The 20,312-nt window shown below is 46.4% G+C and overlaps 1 protein-coding gene across 4 annotated transcripts in view; it reads left to right on the top strand.

Moving 5' to 3' along the window:
• The window catches only part of Nr6a1 (nuclear receptor subfamily 6 group A member 1), a 212,088-nt gene extending 200,516 nt beyond the window's left edge, over positions 1-11,572 (top strand). For all 4 annotated transcript variants that reach the window (XM_027944449.2, XM_027944442.2, XM_071600940.1 and 1 more), the window contains 3 exons: positions 2,837-2,958; positions 4,728-4,880; positions 6,446-11,572. In XM_027944449.2, the coding sequence (XP_027800250.1) occupies positions 2,837-2,958; positions 4,728-4,880; positions 6,446-6,534 (364 nt within the window). In that variant the 3' untranslated portion in view covers positions 6,535-11,572. The remainder of the gene's footprint in view (positions 1-2,836; positions 2,959-4,727; positions 4,881-6,445) is intronic.
• Positions 11,573-20,312: the final 8,740 nt, after the last annotated feature.

The following is a 20,312-nucleotide window of genomic DNA, read 5'->3' as shown; positions in this document are numbered from 1 at the left end:
CTGTAATCTGACTTTTCATCTTGGAGTCTGTATGTGGGTGCTGAGACGGCAATTCCTTGAAGCTTGTAGCTGATGACTGCTCCTGGGAAAAGATGCATTTAGATGAATGGCAAAGAGACAACTGGGCTTCTCCGCCCCTTAATGGGATATAACTTATATAGTGTCAGCTGCAATTGCTGACTGAATGGTCCAATGATTTGGGGGATCCTGGTAGGAGTGTTTTCCTTGTCCTAGCATGCTTGTGTGATAGGAACCTAGAAGAAGAATGGGTGTGTTTGTCCAACTTTATGGCTTTGAATGCTGATAATTTGTAGACAGGGAATACAGGGGCGTTAGAACTGTGGAGTGGGCAGATGTGGAGGAGGCATGGCTACAGGAGGAAGCAGGCCCGTGGAACAGAGAACAACTTTGTTTATCTAGTGGTGGGATGTGGGTGTAGAGGAAAGCTTTGCAGTCGAGTTGAGGAGACAGAGTGGGGGCTGTTGGGCTGGCAGCCAGCCCCCGACCACTGCCAGGGGTCCATGATGGTTGCCTGTTGTAGGAAATTTTGAAAAAGGGATGTACTGTCCCAAGGAGAAAAACAGATCTGGTGCATATGCACAGATCAAGCACTTAGAGCTCCTTTGTGTCTCCCAAGTCAGGATTGAGCCAGGAACAGGTTTGGCACTGCTGGCTAGGCTTCTGGCTGATAGCCACACACCTGCAGATTCTGCAGTGCCAGAATGAGTACTTGGGGCAAGAGGTTGCTGATTAAGGGACAGAGCATTATCTTTACTTGCTACACTACTGAGCCACCAGACAGATGCTGCTCTCCTTACCTCACCTCACCTCATCTAATCCCCAACCACCCTTCAACACAGATTCTTAAGGGAATCAAGCCCCCCTCCCCCTTTTTTCCCTCTCAAGAGCATAAGTAGCCAACAAAGTAGTGTCATGAGGAGTGGACTTCACTTCCAGGCACACTGCTTTCTGTGATCTCGGTATCATGGAGACACCAAATGCCCACCCAGGACTGAACCTGACAGAGTTGGGGGTGAGCGGCAAAGCACTGGGAAAGCTTATAAGCTGGGAATTAGAAGGCCCAGGTTTGAACCTGGGCTCCCCCAGCATGCACTTCTCTGTAACTTTGGGGAAATCACCTCTTTTTCTGCTCCCTCATCCCTAACATAGAAGTGATATTATTTATCCCACAGGCTATCATGTGAGAAACAGGGGCATAGTAAAGAACCTCTCTAAACAAAGGGGATTATGATTAATATATATTTTTTTGAGTTATTAGGAGTGGCCAATGAGATCATGTATGTGCAGTAAAGCACCTAGCAGGTAGCACTTGGCAGAATCTTTACCTATCAGCCAGCCTGGGAAAGTATCAATAATGCTGTAGAAGCCATTGGGCCAGATGAGAAAGAAATTGAGTTAGCCATGATATCTCAAATCAGCAAACTAAGAGAAGCTTAGACTGACTGGGAGCCATGCCATGAGGCAGAGGGGTCAAAGCTCCTGATTGCAGCTACCTATTGCTGTGGCTCCCCCTGGTGCTTGAGAATTGCAGGTACCTCTGGCCCCAACCAGTGCCAGAAAAGAAAAAATATCCTACTTGTCCAGGAAGCCAAAACCTTCAAAATTAACACAAAAATAAGTAGATTCCAGAAAGCAAAAGTGTATTCACAAGTGTCCAGAACACTCGGGATACCAAAATAAGCTCCAGTGCCCAGATCTGAATCAAGAAGCAGCCATGAGGTTGAGTATCATCTCTTTGTAACTGAACTGCATCTAAGGCATGTGTGGGTGGAACTCTCCTTGGCCCACTGTCCAGCCACCCCTAGATTGATTCTGGCCAGTCCTGACCCCAGTTTTTACAAACTTCTGCTTCCCCATTAAGCACTTACCTCCTTAGTTTATTGGTATCTCCATTTTTGGTATGAAGCATACCCAGAGCATTAGTCCCTGGGGTGGCCTAGCCTGGGCTTCTTTGCCTAAAACTTAATCTTTTCCCCACGATCTCATTTCTGACCCAAAGAAGGGACCATGGCCAGCTTTGAGCCCTTTCTGTTAGGATATACTGTTGGAAAAACCAAGGCCTCAGGGGATTAGCCAGGTTCCAAGTTCTAATTCTGCCACCAGCTAGCTGTGTGCTGGTGAACCAGTCCCTTCCCTTGTCTGAACTTCAGTTTTCTCATCTGCACAACAGTAATGACTATGTCAGCTAGCTCAAAAAATTGAAAGAATTAAATGAGAAAATGCACAGAAAGTGCCCAGCACAGAGGTTAGCATGGCATGGAGACTCAGATGTTTTCTTCCCACCCTGGCTGAAGTCAGGTATGCCAACAAAATTTTTCATTGTGCTTAACCTCAACCCTGCTTGAAACAGTGAACCTAAACGAATAAAATTGGCAGTTTTTTCAGCATTGTGGCAGAGGCTCGCATAGAGTCACCATGGCAGCTGCCATTGGTATTGGAGGCTGCATCTCAACAAAAGCAGTATCTCAGTATTGTCCTATCTCTCCACTTTACATCCTAAACCTCCTTTGGCCCTTGGTACCCAAAACCAGCAAGTACTATTATTTTGCAGAGGAAAACCTCAAAGCTTAGACAGGGTCAAATGACTGTCCCAGGGGTGTGTGATGGAGCTGGATTTGAACCTAGATTTGATTGACTCTGCCTGACCTTGGGAATAGCAGCTGGCATGAGAGACCTGTGGATTCCATTTCCCCCAAGCTTATCCTCTTTGCTATTGTAGATACCTTAAGGAGCAAGCTGTAGGAGCCCTCTGTCTGCTTTTTCTGGCCTCCACTGATATCAGAGCCTGTGGGTAAACCCTATGTCTGTTCCCCAGATTTAGTGATGAAGGGATGGAAGTGATTGAGCGGCTCATCTATCTGTATCACAAGTTCCATCAGCTAAAGGTTAGCAATGAGGAATACGCGTGCATGAAAGCAATTAACTTTCTAAACCAAGGTAAGTAGCTGGGAGAGAGGCAGTGGGATTTCCCCCCCTCCCCCACCCGTGAGCATTTAACCTCTGTTTCACTCCCTCCCCTTCCTTCAGGACTGTCACAGAAGCTCTCATACCATGTGGCTACCAGTTTTAAAGGCCTGCACTCCCCCTTGTCATCATCCTACCCCTTTACAGTGCAAGGAATGCTTTGTATTTTTTCTTGAAATCTAAATGCCACAATCTCTATAACTCATAGAGGAAGGGAGAGGATTCACTTTGTTTAGTCAGTTTTAATGCATTTAAACACAGACACCAAGGACAGTACATGCGTCATTTAAAATATGTGCTAGTTTACCAGCGACTAAAGAAGAGCAGAGTGACTGATGAAACTACTGGAGATAAGGCCTCTGTGACAGGCTGGCAGTGGTTCTGATACCTCTTCAGGGAAGAGTAGTGATGCACAAAAACTCAGCACATGCATATCAAGCATGGTTTTTAATTAAAAGAGTGGATGTGATTTACGTGGAGCATTACCTGCAATGTGGCACTTGGTAGCTGCTGGTAACCAGCATATAAAGGAGAATTTGTGTTCTTTTATCCAAAGTAAAATAAGTGCTCTGCTCCCAGAGTGGAATTGGGTGATTTTGGTGCCTGTGGCACTGAAAGTGCTCTCTTCCTGTGCTGTTTCCCAGCTTAGATAGAGACTCTTGATTTCCTCCTCATTGTTCAGTCTCCCCCTCATGCTGGCCAGACCTCCTTCTGCGGCTTCTGCACCATTCATGCATGTATTTGGTGCTCTGCATGCCTCCCGTAGGCCAAACCCTGTGCTGAGCATTAAAGGCATCGACAAACATTAGACCCCCAGGTTCCTCCAGAAACATGCACTCTACTGGCACTTGACACATAAATTGTGCCTCAAATGGGGGAAATCAGTAGCAGCTTCTTGGGGGAGGAGAAATTTGAGGTGGGCCTCAAAGGCTGGGTAGGGTAAGGTTTATATAGAAAATATTAATACATATTCTATATATAATATGTATTAATATATTATCTGTATTAATATTATATATGACATATAATTAATATTAATATTAATGTTATATATCATGTATAATTAATAATTGCATTACATATAATATTAATATAGAGGATATATAAATACATAATAGTCTACATATAGAATATATATATTAAAATATTCTATATATAGAATATTACATATATTCTATGTATATTCTTTATATATAGAAAAAGGATTTTATGTGTGTTGATTGATTAGATAGGAAGGAAGGATGGACAGACAATAGCCCAGGTAGAATAGTGAGAGAGACATTAGAGATCTCATGCATGTGTTTGTGTGTGTGTGTGTGTCTGTCTGTCTGTCTGTGTGTGTTACATACACCAACATATAGGTATCCCCAAGATTGGCTCCAAAGATGAGAAAATTCAGAGATATCATGAAGGATAAATTTGAAAAATTTCAAATTTATGTTCATCATTCATGATGCCTGTTTTGTAGTACACCCTGTGCTGGGAGCTGAGTATGAAGTTAAGAAAGACACAGCTTAGCCCTCAAAAGATTCAATCTAGTACTATTCTTTATGTTATTTTTTACTTCTCTTCCCTTATCCAGAACTTATTTCCTCCATATCAAAAAGGGAAAAGAGCCCCTGTTGTGACAGTGTTTAATAATTTTTAATTGAGGGATGTACATATTAAAGAAGCTATTATTTTTCCTCATTAGAAAACCCTTCCCATTCCTCGTGTGTGTGTTTTGTTTTGTTTTTCTACAGATATCAGGGGTCTGACCAGTGCTTCACAGCTGGAACAATTGAACAAGCGATATTGGTACATTTGCCAGGATTTCACTGAATATAAATATACACATCAGCCAAACCGCTTTCCTGATCTCATGATGTGTTTACCCGAGATTCGATACATTGCAGGTAATGTTCTAGGTCCTGGGCCCCCAACCCTTCCTTGCGTGTCTTAGCTTGTGTAGGATACAAGATTATAAGTGTTTTCTGGATGCTTATTCCAGGCTCATTACAACCTGTGTAAAAGAGTTACTACCCTTGCTCTCAGAAAAATTCTGTTGTAGTAAGAAGTTTTTGTCTTCTTTGTAGAGAAGCTCTCGTTTCAGGAGCTCCTATGATGTGCAAGGTACCTATGGCCTTATTACCATTTAAATTTAGAACAATTTCTGCAAGGTTGATTTGGTATGGTCCTTCTGTGGATAGGAAAACATGCTTGGAGTATTGGAGTATCTTAAATTAACTTCATTTCCCAAATTGTTTATTTTAAGAGAGTAAATTTTATGAGAATTATATCTCAGTTTAAAAACAAACAAGAAAAAACCTTATGTCATAGGATTACCTATGGGCTTTCCAGGGTCATTTAAAGTGGTGTCTTTAAAATTCTGTTTGCAAAGGAATTTTGTGTATTGGGATATGTGTTTGTGTGTGGTCTTGACCCCCACTCCACTTCTTGACATTTAATAGGTCCACTTCCATGCATAATCTTGGCTTTTTTGTTGTTGTTGCTTTAATTCATTTAGTAAGGGTTCATATTTCTAGCTGTCCAGCATGTACTGAGGAGCAGCTTAAAAATGTGATCTCTAGATTGTGATTATTCCTACAAAATTCAGCAGTACAGTTTTTGAAGGAAAAAACTTCAGTCTGTCAAAGGAGGATTTTTTATTTGTTTCCTACTTTTTGGGTCACAGAGCAATGTAGCAGATATAAGCTGGACCTGGCAGCATTTAAAAAATGGACATAGTTATCTCAGCTAGGAAGCTTTAAAAAAATGTCAGTGTTTGGGTTGCACCTTCAGACTTTTTGGTTTAATTGGTATGGGGTGGAACCTGGGTATCAGTGTTATTTAAATGCTCCCCAGGTGACCTGGGTTACTGTCTGGAAGAAGAACCACAGGCTTAATTTACCTTAGTTTACAGAGTATATTAGCATGCTAAACGCTCTAAGAAGCCCTGCAATAAAAAGCCTGTAAAATTCTTTTAACCCCAAATTTCTCAAGGTTCTTTGCCCCTACAATCCCTCTCCTTTCTCCTCTGTACTTTTAGTAACCTATTTGCTATTCTGAAAAGCATTATTTTGTAGAATAACTAGATTCTACAAGGGAAAAAAGAAAAAGGGATAGGTACTTTAGCTGAAAGAGGGCTAGATAGGACCACCTTTCGTTTCAGATTCTTCATGTATAAAATGAGAATGGAAAGTGTTTATTACACAGAAATATGGTGAAATTAAATGAGATAATGCATTTAACACCTAGCACAGTAAGTATTCCCTGGGCAGAATGATTATGAGTCTTCTGAGGGCACCAAAATGAGTCGATAGCAGAGTGGTTCTCTGCATCTGGCCTTTGCCATACTACTGGCACTTCCCTTGCCCATCACTTACTCAGGTGATATTCCCCCTTCAGCTGCCCAAGAGAAAGCAGGTGCCCTCTTCTACTAGTGGCCATTGCTAACTCCTCTTCTCCTACCTTTCCCCAGGAAAGATGGTGAATGTACCCCTGGAACAGCTGCCCCTCCTCTTTAAGGTGGTGCTGCACTCCTGCAAGACAAGTGTGGTCAAGGAATGACCTGTTCCCTGCACCAGCCACAGCGCCTTGGATAGGCAGGACAGGCTCCAGAGGAAAGAGCCAGAGAGACCAACATGGAGGCTGTGCAGCTGTTGTTTCTATTGCAGGAAGAGTTTTTTGTTTGTTTGTCTGTTATTTTAACCTCATTTTTCTATATATTTATTTCACGACAGAGTTGAATGTATGGCCTTCAACATGATGCACATGCTTTTGTGTGAATGCAGCAGATGCATTTCCTTGCAGTTTACAGAATGTGAAGATGTTTAATGTTACAGTGTTGTCCTTGTATAGAGATAGTTCTTTTGTATTTTGAGGGAGAGGGCAGGGTGGCTGAGATGACTATGTCCACAGTGTTGACGAAGACGACTACCTCAATGGAAATGGGGGTGTGACCATCCCTACTTTTTCCACATTTTCTCACAGACTTATACATTTGTCTGTCAGAGAGCAAACTGCCTTTTTCTAGCCACAGACTTGTCAGGTAAAGAGTGCACCAAAGTGGTGCTGGGAGAAGTACTCATTGAGGTGGGTGAGATGCAGGAGATGAGGATTAAGCCATCTCATTTCTTTGAAAAATATGAAAGTTGAGAGTAGGCACAGTGACCACATCTAAAGCAGATGTCTTCCCACCCAAGAAGTCCTGAGGGCAGAAGACTGTCTGTCCTTACATCCTGCTGCCCCCTCCCATCACTATCAAGTTTCTGCCACTGTCAACTTTTCATCCAGGCAAAGTCCCAGCAATAAGTCAATCCATAGGACTTGCCTACCAGCTCCCTTGGGGCTTACAGCTACCTAATTTCCTTATGTGGATCTGCTAAGGCCTGTCTTCATCAATCTCCTTCCCTCTCCCATATAAATTTGACTTCCTGTCAGCCCTTTGAAAAGCTGACTGAGCAGAATGGCAGGTTTTCAATACTGATGCCCACTACTCATTTTTTATTATTATTTTCTTCAAAGGATAGTGGGATAAAGGCCAGGCTGCTGAATGAATAAATACTCCTTCTTTGGAATCCCCTGTTCCTCTCTCCACCCTACCCTACCCTCATGACTGAATCAAAAAAGTATAGTCTCTTTTTTAAATAATGGAAAGGATCATTCGCCTATCTGCTGATCAGAAATTTTTGCTCCTAAGTTTTATTCCAAGTTCTCTTAATCTCCCCAAAGTGAGGCCAAATTTTCCCAGCGTCCCAGAACAAAAAGCCCAGAGTAGCCCCGCTTACCCCTTAGGTTGCCTGCTGACCAGGGCTTGAAGGGCTGGAGCCAAAAGCATCTGGAATGAAAGGGGTGGGGCCCTACACTACCTCATGTTTCTAAGGGTCTGGCTGCTACCTCAGCAGATATGGCCTAGACCCCTTTATTTTGCTACCTGCCCTACCTAATTCCAGGACATTTTTCTTGCCTCTTTTAACTTTTGGGCAGACATCAGGTCTGTCTTGGAGCTCCTTCAGGAGTTTTTCCCTTCTCTGCCTTAATACAGTGGCTGCTCCTGCCCACAACCAGGCACCTTCTTTTATAGCTAGTGCATCCTTGGGTGGGCTTGAGGGGCCCATAGGACCTCCTTCTGCCTTCTGTTTGATCAAAGGCTGTTGCTCTCCCCCAACTCAGCCTAGTAAACCTACCCAGGGGGCTGTGACATCTTGTGCATACTGAGTTGTCTGGGTTTGATTGTAATATTTTCTTTCTGACAAAATATTACGGGTATCAACAGAGTGATGATTTTTATCCTTTGATGGATCTAAAATTCAGAGCATTATTTCTCAGTTCTATTTCCCTAACTGCTCTGAGAAAGAAAGAAAAGACATATCCCTCAGGAAAAGCTTCAACTAGCATATTTTTCATATAGCAATGGGAAGATTTGTGTGTGTTGTGTTTGTTTCTGTTTTTTTTTTTTTTTTTTTTTTGTAAGTTCACAGTATTTTTCTTGTTTTCCTGAATTCTTTATTTAACCAACTAGACCATATTCTTTGGCTACAGGTCAGATTCCGGGCTGCCTTCCTCAAGATGAGGAGACACATATCAGAGACCCTTCTCTAAGACAGCTCCTGTGTGCAGCATCTTTCATGGCTTAGACCTCCATCTGTCAGATTATTATTTTTTAAATTGCTGTTAAAATTAAGCATTTTACCTATTCTGTTGGGTGTCAAAGGAAATTGCTCTTTGATGAGGCAAGAACATCTCTCTCCAATAATGTAGTATTAAACAGAGCAAGTTGTTAATTTGTGGAGTGGGGGAAAGGTTCTGCAAGTTGCCATTGTATAAATCCATTTTTACAAATGTTTGCAGCAGATTCCACAGAACAAAGAGCCCATTCATTGCCGAGAGCCCTGCAGAATCTCTGAGCCAAGTGGCTGTGTGTTCCGAGCCGGAGCCTGACCTGTGGCCCGCCTTTAATGTCTTCTGCACCCAGTCCTTTTATGACGTGGGCTTCTTCTAAACAGGGTAAAGTGAATGTGTTGCATTGCAAACTCAGGTATTATGAGGAGAAGGTAGGAGTGTAGCTAGCTGTGGAGACATTAGGTCAGCCACTAGATGTATTTGTGAATTTGGTTTGAAGGACACAGAGAAAGGTTGGAGGGGGAGGTTTGGTATGTTTGTTTTTTGCCTTTCTTCCCATAATGTTTGGTTAACAGGCAGCCTTTTTGCTAGTGGAAGAAGAAAAAAGTTGTACATGCTGTCTCTGATTCCTCTGTCTTCTGTCCTTTCTCTGATCCCAGCCACCAAAAGCACTCATTTTGAGTGAGAATTTTCCCACCATAAAAATGTGACCCAGAAAGCTGTGTGGAAAGGAGAATCCCACCTCCTTGCACTGTGTGGAAACATGCAAGCTTTTTCCTTCTTTTCCTTTTGAACATTTTCTTGACCCAAAACAAAAGTTTGGAATTTTAGAGCTTCATCTGTAATTCATGCTGTCCAGCTCCCTTTGCAGATTTTTGGAGTTCTTTGCAAAGTTTAGTGGTCTTTCCCTTAATCTGGAGAATTCCCCCAAACCTGTCTAAAAGCACTCCACCTGGTTTAGAGGGCTCCCCACCCTGTGCACAGCCCACAAGTGAGGTGGGCAGGCCTCCAGGGATAGAGGGAAACAGGCAGGAACCTCCCTATTCTGATACCCAGAACCTTAGCAGGGATGGGGGAACTTAGGGATCTCCATGGCATCACTGGAAGTCATCCATTCCACACCAGCCTGCTTCTGACCTTCCCCCACTTATCAGGGGAGTGAGTGCCTGCCATGGGCAGCATCACCAGATCCTTAAAACTCTGGCCTCTCTGGGTTGGCTGCCTTGCTTTGCTATACCCATTCTCCATAATTGTTTATTCTTGATTTCCTGGGAAATGGAGAGATGGAGATAGACAACCTGGTATGGGAAATATCTAAGCCATGACCAAGGTTGGCCAGAATAAAGGGACCCTGGTCTGCCAACAGGAAGTTGAGCTGTGATTCCAAGTCTTTAGTTTTGGGCCTCTGATCTATGTGTTTTATCCTTGTTGCTTTTTAAATTTTTGCAATTGTTTTAAGAAATCCAGTCTTTCAGATCATCTCTTTTTTTAAACTTGAAATTTTTCTTTATTAACTTTTTTAAAGTTTAAAAAAAAAAAAAACTGAATTTAAAAAAAAAAAAAAAAACACTACTCTTACCCCCCCACACACCTGGATCCACAAGGGTACCCCCACACTCCCTTCTGCCTCCACAGTTGATCATTCTCCCTTTTTCCTCAGCTGGAAGCATCTATGTCCAGCATCTATGAAATGATGTTTTATCTGTGTCTCAGGATGAGAAACGGCAATCATCCCACCAGGTGCTGGAAACTGGTGAGCCTTGAGGCAAGGGTTTCTAGGGCCATAGCTCAGGGATGTGTATTTAATTACAGGGTCCCCAGAAACCCCTGTCTTGGCTGCCACAAGCAACATCTTCTCTTCTGGGCTTGGGATCCAGGCCTGGACTGTTTTCTCAGAGGCAGGGGCCCCCAGAGAGCCTGCTGAGTGTGAGCAAGCTGGGGCTTCCTCTTTGGCCAGGCCTGGCCTACCTTGAGACTTGAAGATTTCTGACTGTCCTGCGACATGAGCCACAATGGCCCTGCCTTTACCAGCAAATAAACCTGGCCCCTTTGTTTAGACCTCCCTCTTCCAGGCCTGCAGCCCTCAGAAGTCAGCTGTAGGCTTGAGAGGGAGCTAGGAGGAAAGCCAGAGCCTGCTCCAAGCCTAAGAAAAATGTCATGATCCTAATGGACACTAGTCCTCCAAATCCTGGAGCCAGCCCTTGCCGGCCAAAGGATCCTCTTTGTCCTTTGATGACCATTGTTTTCTTTGCTGAATGTCTTATAATAGATGATAATATTGTTGACCAAATTTCCATGGAAAAAAAAAGAAAAACTACCTCTTGTGACATCCTGGTCGATTCCTCTCAGAGGAATCCTGTGGGAAAAGAATATTGTCGCTGTTTACATGTTTCTATCGGGGAAAAAAAAACCCGCCTGCCCTGGGGTATTGGTGTTTTTGTCTGTGTTGCCATCCCAGGCCTGTGATAGGGGCTGTGGCTGCATTGTAATGTCTGGGCTGTGTCTGGGGAGTCCTTCCCACCTGCCCGGCTAGGGCCAAGCCACCCCTTGAAGAGGCCTCCATCTCTTTCTTGGGCTCCAAGGCATAGGGAGCATCACCTCCCACAAACACCACCTTCAGGGGCTCTGATGGCACCTGCATCATGAGCCTAACCCAGGCAACCTACCCTGGAACCACTTCCACCTGCAGTCCTGTGTAGGAATCGAGTAAATGGGATGTCTCTGAGCCCTTGTTCCCAAAGGGCCGGCCAAGGGCTGCCTGCCAGCTTGGCTCCATCAACCCTGCATGACCAAATGATAGTTGGCGGGCTCTGCAGGCTATTCAGGCCCTCTGCTACCTCCCACACTTGCCTGCTGGCAAGGGATGGGCCCTGTTCTGTGAATTGACTACCTGTGGAAATGTGACCAATTAGTGTGAAATGCATGTTTAGCAAGTGTTAGGTACTGTATTTGAACCAATAAATGTGAATCCTTCTGCACATGGCATCTGTCTAAGAAGCTTGTTTGGGGCTCTGGGGAGGGATGGTGGGTGCCCTGAGGTGAGGACTCAGGCCTTCAGACCTGGTTCTCCTGCTTATGCCAATATCCACCCCATTGCTACTGCCAAGAGCCCAGCAGAGGATGCTGTCAGAATTGCTTGAACCAGTGGACCTGTACAGACGGATGAATCTGCTATGTGCCAGGCACTGCCTTAGGACCTTGCACAAACCTAAGCCTCCTTGAACTCTTATTTTATAAATGAAGAAACTCAGATTGAGAATGGTGAAGGGACTCAACTAAGGTCACCTATCCAGAAAATGGCACAACTGGAGAAACCAAGTCTAGTGGAAGAAGCATATGGAATTTTGAGGCACAGTGAAAAAAGGATTGTAATTCAGGACCTATGTGGGGTAGAAAGGGCACAGAGAAATAGTGACTTATTCTACTGGGAAATCTCAGGAAGGGTTTCCCAGGTGAGTATTGTTGAAGGAAGCCCCCAAAGCAAGTCACTAGGCACAGAGAGGAAAATAGACCAGGTAGAGAGATCAGCAGCATGTTCAAAGGCCAAGTTGTGAATCAGACATGAAGTATTCAGGTATAGCAAGGGACTGCCACGGCAGAAGTGGGGTGGGGGCTTAGCTGGGGCTGCAGAAGCAGCAGTCAGCCTAGAGTGCCACACAAAGGAATTTGAATCTTCTGGGTCTTTGGAAAGAGCCACATCTCAGTGACAGACAGTAATGTGCTGGTTGTGTGGCCTGCCTCGTGTGTTGTTGTGTCCTAGCAAATGAATACCTGTCTTTCCAGAAAATGGGTCAGGTCTCTTTCTTGGTTTTGGAACTGGGGATTGAACCTGTGGGGGTGGGGGAGACTCTAACACTGAACTATACCCCCAGCCCCTTTTATATTGAAACCGGCTCCTGCTAAGTCATCCTGGCTGGCCTCAAAATTGTGATCCTCCCGCATCACTGGGATTATAGGCATGTGCCATAGTAGACAAAGATTCTTGTTAGCGTTTCAAGAGCTGAGCAAATGGTGGCTCTAAGAGGTCAAGGGACACTGCCAGAGTCTCACAGGAAGTATCAGAATCAGGCCTTGAGCCTAGATCTCTACAACTCAAAAGCCTAGCTGTTCTTTGAGCCTGCTCACATGCTCAGAGTTTGGGTTGAGGGCTTTGTGGAGACAGGTGAGAGGAAGGAAGGTCTGGGGGGATGAAGACTAAGGAGAGTCTTATCAAAGTTCATCAAATCCTCTGTGTGAACTGGGGCCTGCCAGCTGCCTTCCATGCCTTGGCTGCAGCACAAGAGACCAGAGAGCCCTTGAGGCTTGAAAGAGGTGGTTTCAAACAAAGGAACTGCTCCAGAAGGAGTTAATGGGCTGTCTTCTCTGCCCACAAACTAAACAGACACAGAGGTGCAAGGAGGAGAAGGAGCCCTGACTGCTGCCTAGTGAGAATAGGTCCTTTAGCTGGTGCCTCACTGGCATGGTCTCATGAAGTCCTCAGGATACTTAAGGAGGCAGAGGTCTTAGCCTCACTTTACTCTGAAGCAAACTCAGGCTTAAGAAAGATAAGCCATTTGCCTAAAATGACACATGACACATGGGCAGAATTCTCTTTTTGAATACAGGTCGATCTGATACCAAAGTTACAACTACTTCCTCCCTGCTCCGCCTTAGCAGTTAAATAGTGCTGAATATGAATGTCTGGAGTTTGTAACAAAGCTCAGGAATGGCCTTTGGTTGAACTTTTTGCTATTTAAAAAAAAAAAAAAAAACTCCATTAAACCATTAAAGAATTAATTCTGTGAAAAGTGTCTTGTCCCCAACACCCCAAATACAGGTTGAACACTGCAGACACTAAGTCTTATGATTTCTCAGAATGTAGACATCCCCTGAGGTGGCCCGGTTGACAAAGAACAAGTTCTGTTGCCAAAAATGTAGGCTATGCTGTTCTCTATTTTCTTCCCAGTAATTCCCAACTGTCCTTGGCATATTAAAGGCTCTGAGAAGTCCTACTAGAAGAAAATTTTGTTTAGCACAGGTACTGCCAAAAGTATGTGAGCATTAGACATTTTCCTCCCGTTGAAATTCAGTTGAGACAGTGTTCCATGGAATAAAATTTAGGATGCTGCTCCACATTTAAAAATTGCTACTTAGGTAACACTGAGCTTTTGGTTTTCTGGAGTGCTAGGCAATAATCTGGAAATAAATAGTAGTAAAGCAGGGCTGGGGTGTGGCTCAAGTGACAGTGGTGCTTAGCATGCTGAGGCTCTGGGTTCCATCCCCAGCACCAAAATAATAAGTAATGAACATAGAGCAAGGCACTGTGACAATGTTTTATGTGGATTAGATTAGTAATTCTCCAAAGCAACTTGACAAGGTTGATGCTGTAATGATCCCAATTTACGGAAAAGAAAACTGAGGCCCAAAGCACAGTGATTTGCCTAAGGTTACATAATTAGTGAGACCTCAGGAGTGACTCAAAACCAGCACTGATTATGTGCTTCCTTTTAGCAGAATCTGCGCTGAGAGCTTTCTAGGCAAATGCAGCTGCGTAACCAAAGAAATGGAATGCTGACATTCAGAGAGCACTCTGTTGGTTGTATTAGAATCTGAAACCAAAACCCCCAGAAACAATGGCAGGAGAAGGTGTTAGGAGTAGGTTGGGACTGGCTCCATGGAGTCCTTCCCAAGGATCATTTCCCTTGGGCAGTGGATAAGACAGTGGCACATCAACCAGGGGTCTTGCTAAAATTCTTGTTCTTTTTCTATTTTTTTGTTTTTGTTTCCTGGTACCAAGGATTGAACTCCGCTACTTCCAGCTCTTTCCTTTAACAGTCATTAGTGACCTTGACTTGGATACCTCTCTGATCCTCATTTTCCCTATCAATAAATAGAGGTGATAGTGCCTGTGGTAAAGGGGTTTAAGGAAGATTGAGGCTGGCTCAAAGTTGGGGCTCAATAAAGTCAATACATAAAAAAGTTGCAGCCCTACACCTCAATCATGGAAGCCCAGCAGCACCAGGAGCCACTCCTCTGGTTTGACCTGGCTGCCCATCAGGGTTTTAGGTCTACAGTAGTGATCAGCCTCTCAGCCTGTGGCAAAAGTGCCCAACTGCCAGACCCAGGGCTCTTGGAGTCTTGTTCCCTTGGCAACAAGTCTCACCATGGAGACCACAGCCCCATCCTTGCCCTCCTTGCAAGCTCCCTCTCTACTAACCATCCCTGTTCAAAGCCCAGGCCTACGAGCAGCATAGGTATTCAAGAGTGCTTTAATGAAGCACTCCTGTAGGGTGAGGAGTTCGAGGCACAGCCAACAGGAGCAGCAACGGAACCCCCCTGTTCTGAGTGTCCACTTTGTGCCTGGAACGGTCCTGAGGCATCTACTCCATGGTCTCCTTTTGGTTAAAGCTAGGCACTCATTCTGTTTAACATAAGCAGAAACCCAGGCTCAGGAGGCAGCAAGGACCATATCAAAGTCTTCAAGCTATTCATTCTCGGAATTTAAACTTGAATCCAGAGCTTCTGACTCAGGAATCTGTGTTTGTTTTCTGCAACCCCCTTCCCCCCAGTATGGCTAAGACAGCCTCCAACCACCATCTGGGGAGGGTTGGATAGTTGGGAGGACCTCCTCCATCCAGACCTCTGTGGCAGCACAAGCAGCAGCAACCAGAGGCCCTTTGAGCCCTGGGCTGGGCCCAGCAGCAGTGGAGGAACTGCACTATTTTAAGCCAGGGCCAGAGGGCCCCATGTGGGCACAGGGAGAGTGGCCTCGGGCCCTTGGCCAGCTTCCCGGAAGTCACCATGGCCTCCCTCCTCTCCTCCGAGCAGCTTTCTGAGGCAGTCACTTCCCCACAAACAGGAAGGAGGCTCTTAGGCCAAGACCTCCAGCTCCAGCTTCCTCCCCCTGCCTCCCCCTACCCAGTCCTCTGCTATATGGGGGAGTCCACCAGCTCCAGATCCCCATCCACATCCTTATCCAGGCCAACTCCTAGCAGGTGGGTGGGAGGGGCCCTGAATTTATGTTGCCCCAGCCACCCCAGTTCTCCCATGCCTCCACTTTCCTGAGTGGACCCTAAGAGCAAAGAGAAAGAGCTAAATGACTGAATGTAGCAGAAAGAGAGAAATTGGGACAATCTAAGAGAGATATGCAGGAATAAACAGTGACTGAGCCATCGTGACAGAGACAAAATTAGAGACAGTGAAGAGATACCAGAGCCACCTCTACAAGGGGCCGGGGCCAAGAGGGCAGGGACATGACTCTGAGTGGTGGCTCCTGACCACCCCCCAAGTACAGACACAGTCTCAGGGATGTGGGGGGCCCACCGGCTGCGTGGCTGAACAAGAATGTGGGGAGCAAGGCTGGGTCACCCCTTGAGGGCCAAGCGTGTGCACATGAGATAAGCTACCCAAGGAAGAGGGCCCCAGCTGTGCTGCACGCTCCAGGAGCCTGGCGGAGAGGCCCAAGGCTGGAGCCCAGCCCTGCCAGACGGCCCACACCTGCTTCTCCCCCTGGGGCTCCACCAGGCCTCATTCTAAAAGGTCTCAGGTCCCTTGGACCTGCCTTTGAGGGTGTGCAGGTTCTGAGCATGCCCGTTCATAGAAGAGCAAAGCAGGTCCCAGAAGCAGTGCCAGCCACAGAGAGGCTCTTGCCTGGCTCCTCACAGTCTTGGCGTGGGTGAGGGGACAAGGTGGGTGGAGGACACCATGCTGACCAAGCACAGCAGGGACAGCAGCAGGCTGTAGAGTCATGCTGGGAGGGGGTGCAGCTCTGCACTGGAATGTGAATTGTCCCCATGTGGTATTGTGTGCTCCTGTGTGAGTGTCCGTGGGATGTGTCCACATGCTTCCTTGAGCATGAGTCTGTGTAGAGGTGTATGTGTCCACATGTTGTGAGGAGCCCCACGCAGCCTCCACTGGGGCCCGTTCTCAGTCTAGAGAAGTAACCCCCAGAGGTATCTGGTATCTCCCACCCCCAACCAGGTGGTCCAGCCTGGAGAGCCACCAGGAGGAGGGGGAAGAGCAAGCAGGTCTAGGGCAGGCCCCCCGCCTCCCTCCCCACACTGCAGCTGAGGCTCCCGCTGGCCACGGCCTTGACCCAGCACTATGGACTTCTCTGACATTGGCATCGGATCTGAACATCTGGCAGAAGGCTGATAAGGGGTGCAGCGGAAACAGTCTCTGCTGCTGCCAACAGGCCCGCCCCCTCCACTACCCTGAACAGGGTCTCCATGTCCACATTCCCTCTGGGCCCCTGCCCCTCTCTTCTCATTCTCTGCCGGAGTCTCCATCTCTGTCTTGTTTCCCTCTCATCTTTGTTTTTCTCCTACATTTCTCTTCTCTCTGTCCCTCTGAATTTCTTCTTTCTCATCCCCAGTCCCTGACCTCCAGGGTCTGTTTTATTTTTCTTAATTTGTTTTAGTCATAGATGGACATAATACCTTTATTTTATTTTATTGTTAAGATTTTTTAAGATGGACACAATATCTTTATTTATTTTATTTCATTTTTATATGGTGCTGAGGATCAAACCTAGTGCCTCACACCTGCTAGGCAAGTGCTCTGCCACTGAGCCACCACCCCAGCCCATGAGGGTCTTTTTTGTTATCAGGGGTCTTCCTTTTCTCCCTCGCTCATCTCATATTTTGCCTGTCTCGCCACAGCTTCTCTCTCTTTCTGGTTCTTTCTTCACTGTATTCCAATTGCCACCCGATGAATCTACCCTGCTCCCCTCTGTTTCAGTTTCTGGGACTCTGATTTATTTGTTCTTTAGTTCACCTCCAGGAAATGAGCCTGGCACTTTGGGAAATCCCCACTCAGGAGAGAGACCCTGGGCTTTGTTTGCCTGGGGAGGGGGAAGTAGGGAAGAGCCTAAGTCAGGACTACACCCCTGCTCCCTCCCCTCCGGTAGGTCTCATGGCCTGGGACCACCTGGTTGGAGTTTGAAGGAAAAGGCAAATAGACAGGCCACCCAAGGCTCCAGAGTGAAGAGGAGCCTGAGCCTAGAAGCTAGGCAGGCTCTGGACCCCCACTGCCTGGATTTGAATGCCGAGCCCATCACTTCTTGCTTTGAAACTTTGGAAATATGCCTGTATCTCTGCTAGGTCGTCTCGCGGGGCTCATGGTGGTGAGCAGAAAATATTGCTCACCTTTCAGGATGGTGGAGAGGGTTTCAGTCATTCCAAGGGCACCTAGCACATAGGGGGTGCTTTTGAGTTCCGGCTGTCAACCCGTCGGCCCCCCTACCTGTCCCCATGGAGCACCCAGTATGAGTGAGGACCAGTATAGGTGGGAGATGGGTAGCCCACAGGAAGTAAAGATGTCAGTAAAGATATCCAGGGTTGATTAGGGGATGAGGAGCATCCAGCCTGCATGGTGGCAGGTGACAAGTGACAGCTATTGTCTACAGAGGAGACAGCATGGAGGTCATAGAGCCCTATACCTACATCAAGCATGCAGGCCTTTGGTGAGGGCAGCAGTCATTCAACAAGAGCTAGCCCATGCTGCCCTGGGCTGGCTGCTCCAGACCCAGAGGTAGATCAGGCCCTTCCTTGAGGGATCCCCCTGCCGAGTGAGTCAACCCATCAGAAGGGCAAGCAATGTTTGTGGGGATGTTGCATTGGCAGACTCAACACAGAAAAGGCCTCTAAGGGCAGAGAAGCCAGGCCTTCAGCTAGTTGTTTGTTTGTGTTTTTCTGGAATTTACTGAGCACACATGACAGAGCAGGCAGCCACTGAGTATGTTACACATGCTGTCTCATTTTGTCCCCATTGTGCAAGGAACACATGAGGCACAGAAAGGAGATGACTGGTCCCAGGTTACACAGCCAGAAAGAGACAGAACTGGGATTTAATCCAGAGTTTGCTACCAATTCCCCTTCTTGGAGCTCAAGGACTCACCACGACATGACACGATGGCAGAGCAAGGCTGGTTCTTTCCATATTATCCCAGCATTAAAAGACCCCATTTGTCCTGTTCAAGAAGGCAGGGCTGGGAACAGTAGTGCACACCTGTGATCACAACAGTTCTGGAGGCTGAGGCAGGAGGATTGCAGGTTCAAAGCCAGTATCAGCAATTTAGTGAGGATATAAACAACCTAGTGAGACCCTGTCTCAAAATTAAAAAAAAAAAAAAAAAAAGATAAAAAGGGCTGGGGATGTGGCTCCCTGATAAAGTGCCCCTGGGTTCAATCCCTGGTACTAAAAAAAAGGAGGAGGAGGAGGAGGAGGGGGAGGGAGCCCCTGAGATTACACGCGCATAATCCCCAATTGGGAGGTGGAGGCAGAAAAATCACTAAGCAACTCAGTGAGATCCTGTCTCTAAATAAAATGCAAAATAGGGCTGGGGATGTGGCTTGGTGGTTGAGTGGCCCTAAATTCAATCCCTAGTACCCAAAAAACAAAACAAAAAAACAAAATCATTGCATTGAAATAGGAAAAAAATTTAAAATAAAATTAGGAATAAAATGAAATGAAATAAAGTAAAATGGAGGATTAGTTTTAGGTTCCAGACATAGGCAAGGGAAGTATCTCCTGTAAGAACATTTATGGTAAAAAAGACATGTGGTCATGCATGTTAAGGAATCAGTTATGATGTAGGTAGAATTAGAATATATATACTCAGAATAAGTTATGACTGTCATTAAAATTATGTGTTCACAAATTTTTTTTTAATGACAGGCATAATAAGGAAAAGACACACTCAGTTTTAAATATAGTTGGCTCCAGAAAAATCCCCCTCATCCCAAGCCAGGTAAGAGAGGTACCTGGCATGATTTGCCCATTTCTTCAAATGAAGATGGAAGGGGCATGGAGGGAGTTCCCAGCCGTGATTGCCCTGAGGTGCCCTGCGCCCCTCCCCACCCACCGGAACAGTGGCTGGAAGGTAAATCCTCTGAGGATAGAGGCTTCGTCCCTGTTCTTAACTGTGACCTGTGCCTGCAAAAATGCCTGGCCCCTGGAGCATGCCGTCATCCTGAGATGAAGGAGGAATGCATAGAAGAACGTGTCATATCTGGGACAGGTGCAGGGCCCAGCAATCTGGGCCTGACAGGACCAGGACAGTGCAGGACCTGCCTGGGCCAAGAGACTGCCAGGAAGGCCTGGCCTTCCCCCTACTCTGCCCTGTTCTAGCCTAGTTATCAAACCAGACCATCCCAGGGTCACTGGAGCCAATTACTTGCCCCCAAAAGCAGTCTCAGCCCCACCTCAGTCTCCCCAGCTTTTGATGGGGAATACCTGTGGCTCACAGTAGATGAGAACATTTAGGGGTGACATCAAACTGAAAGGTGTTCAGTCAGCTCCTCTGCTTGCCTTCCAGCCCCGTCTTCCTTCCTCCATCTTCTAGAAGAGTAAAGACCAGACCGGAGCTGCTGCCCACCTGGTCTATCTTGTCTATCTACCTGGTCAAGTCGTCCATGCCCCTACCTGACACTGGCCCATGCTGACTCTGCTCCCATGTCTGGACCAAGCTGGACCGCTCCAGGCCAGGACCCAGAGAGGAAGCCATTCTAGGGGAGAGAGGCCAGGCTGCAGGCAGGGTGGGGAAGGAGCTCATAAATCAGATCCCACTCCCACCCAGTCACTAACAAGCGGGCTGCCTACCCGCTTACGTGGGGTCCCTGCCTCTGGGCTCCCACAGCGGCCTGGAACGGCCAGCTGGCCAAGGCCTCTAGAGTACCTTGGCCTCCACCCCCACCCGCGGCCCCCAGATAGATAGGGGTATTTTTTTTTTCTTTTAGGAGAAG

Source organism: Marmota flaviventris, chromosome 13 (genome assembly GCF_047511675.1).
Source record: "Marmota flaviventris isolate mMarFla1 chromosome 13, mMarFla1.hap1, whole genome shotgun sequence".
NCBI lineage: Eukaryota > Metazoa > Chordata > Mammalia > Rodentia > Sciuridae > Marmota > Marmota flaviventris.
This window is presented reverse-complemented; position numbering and strand designations above follow the sequence as displayed.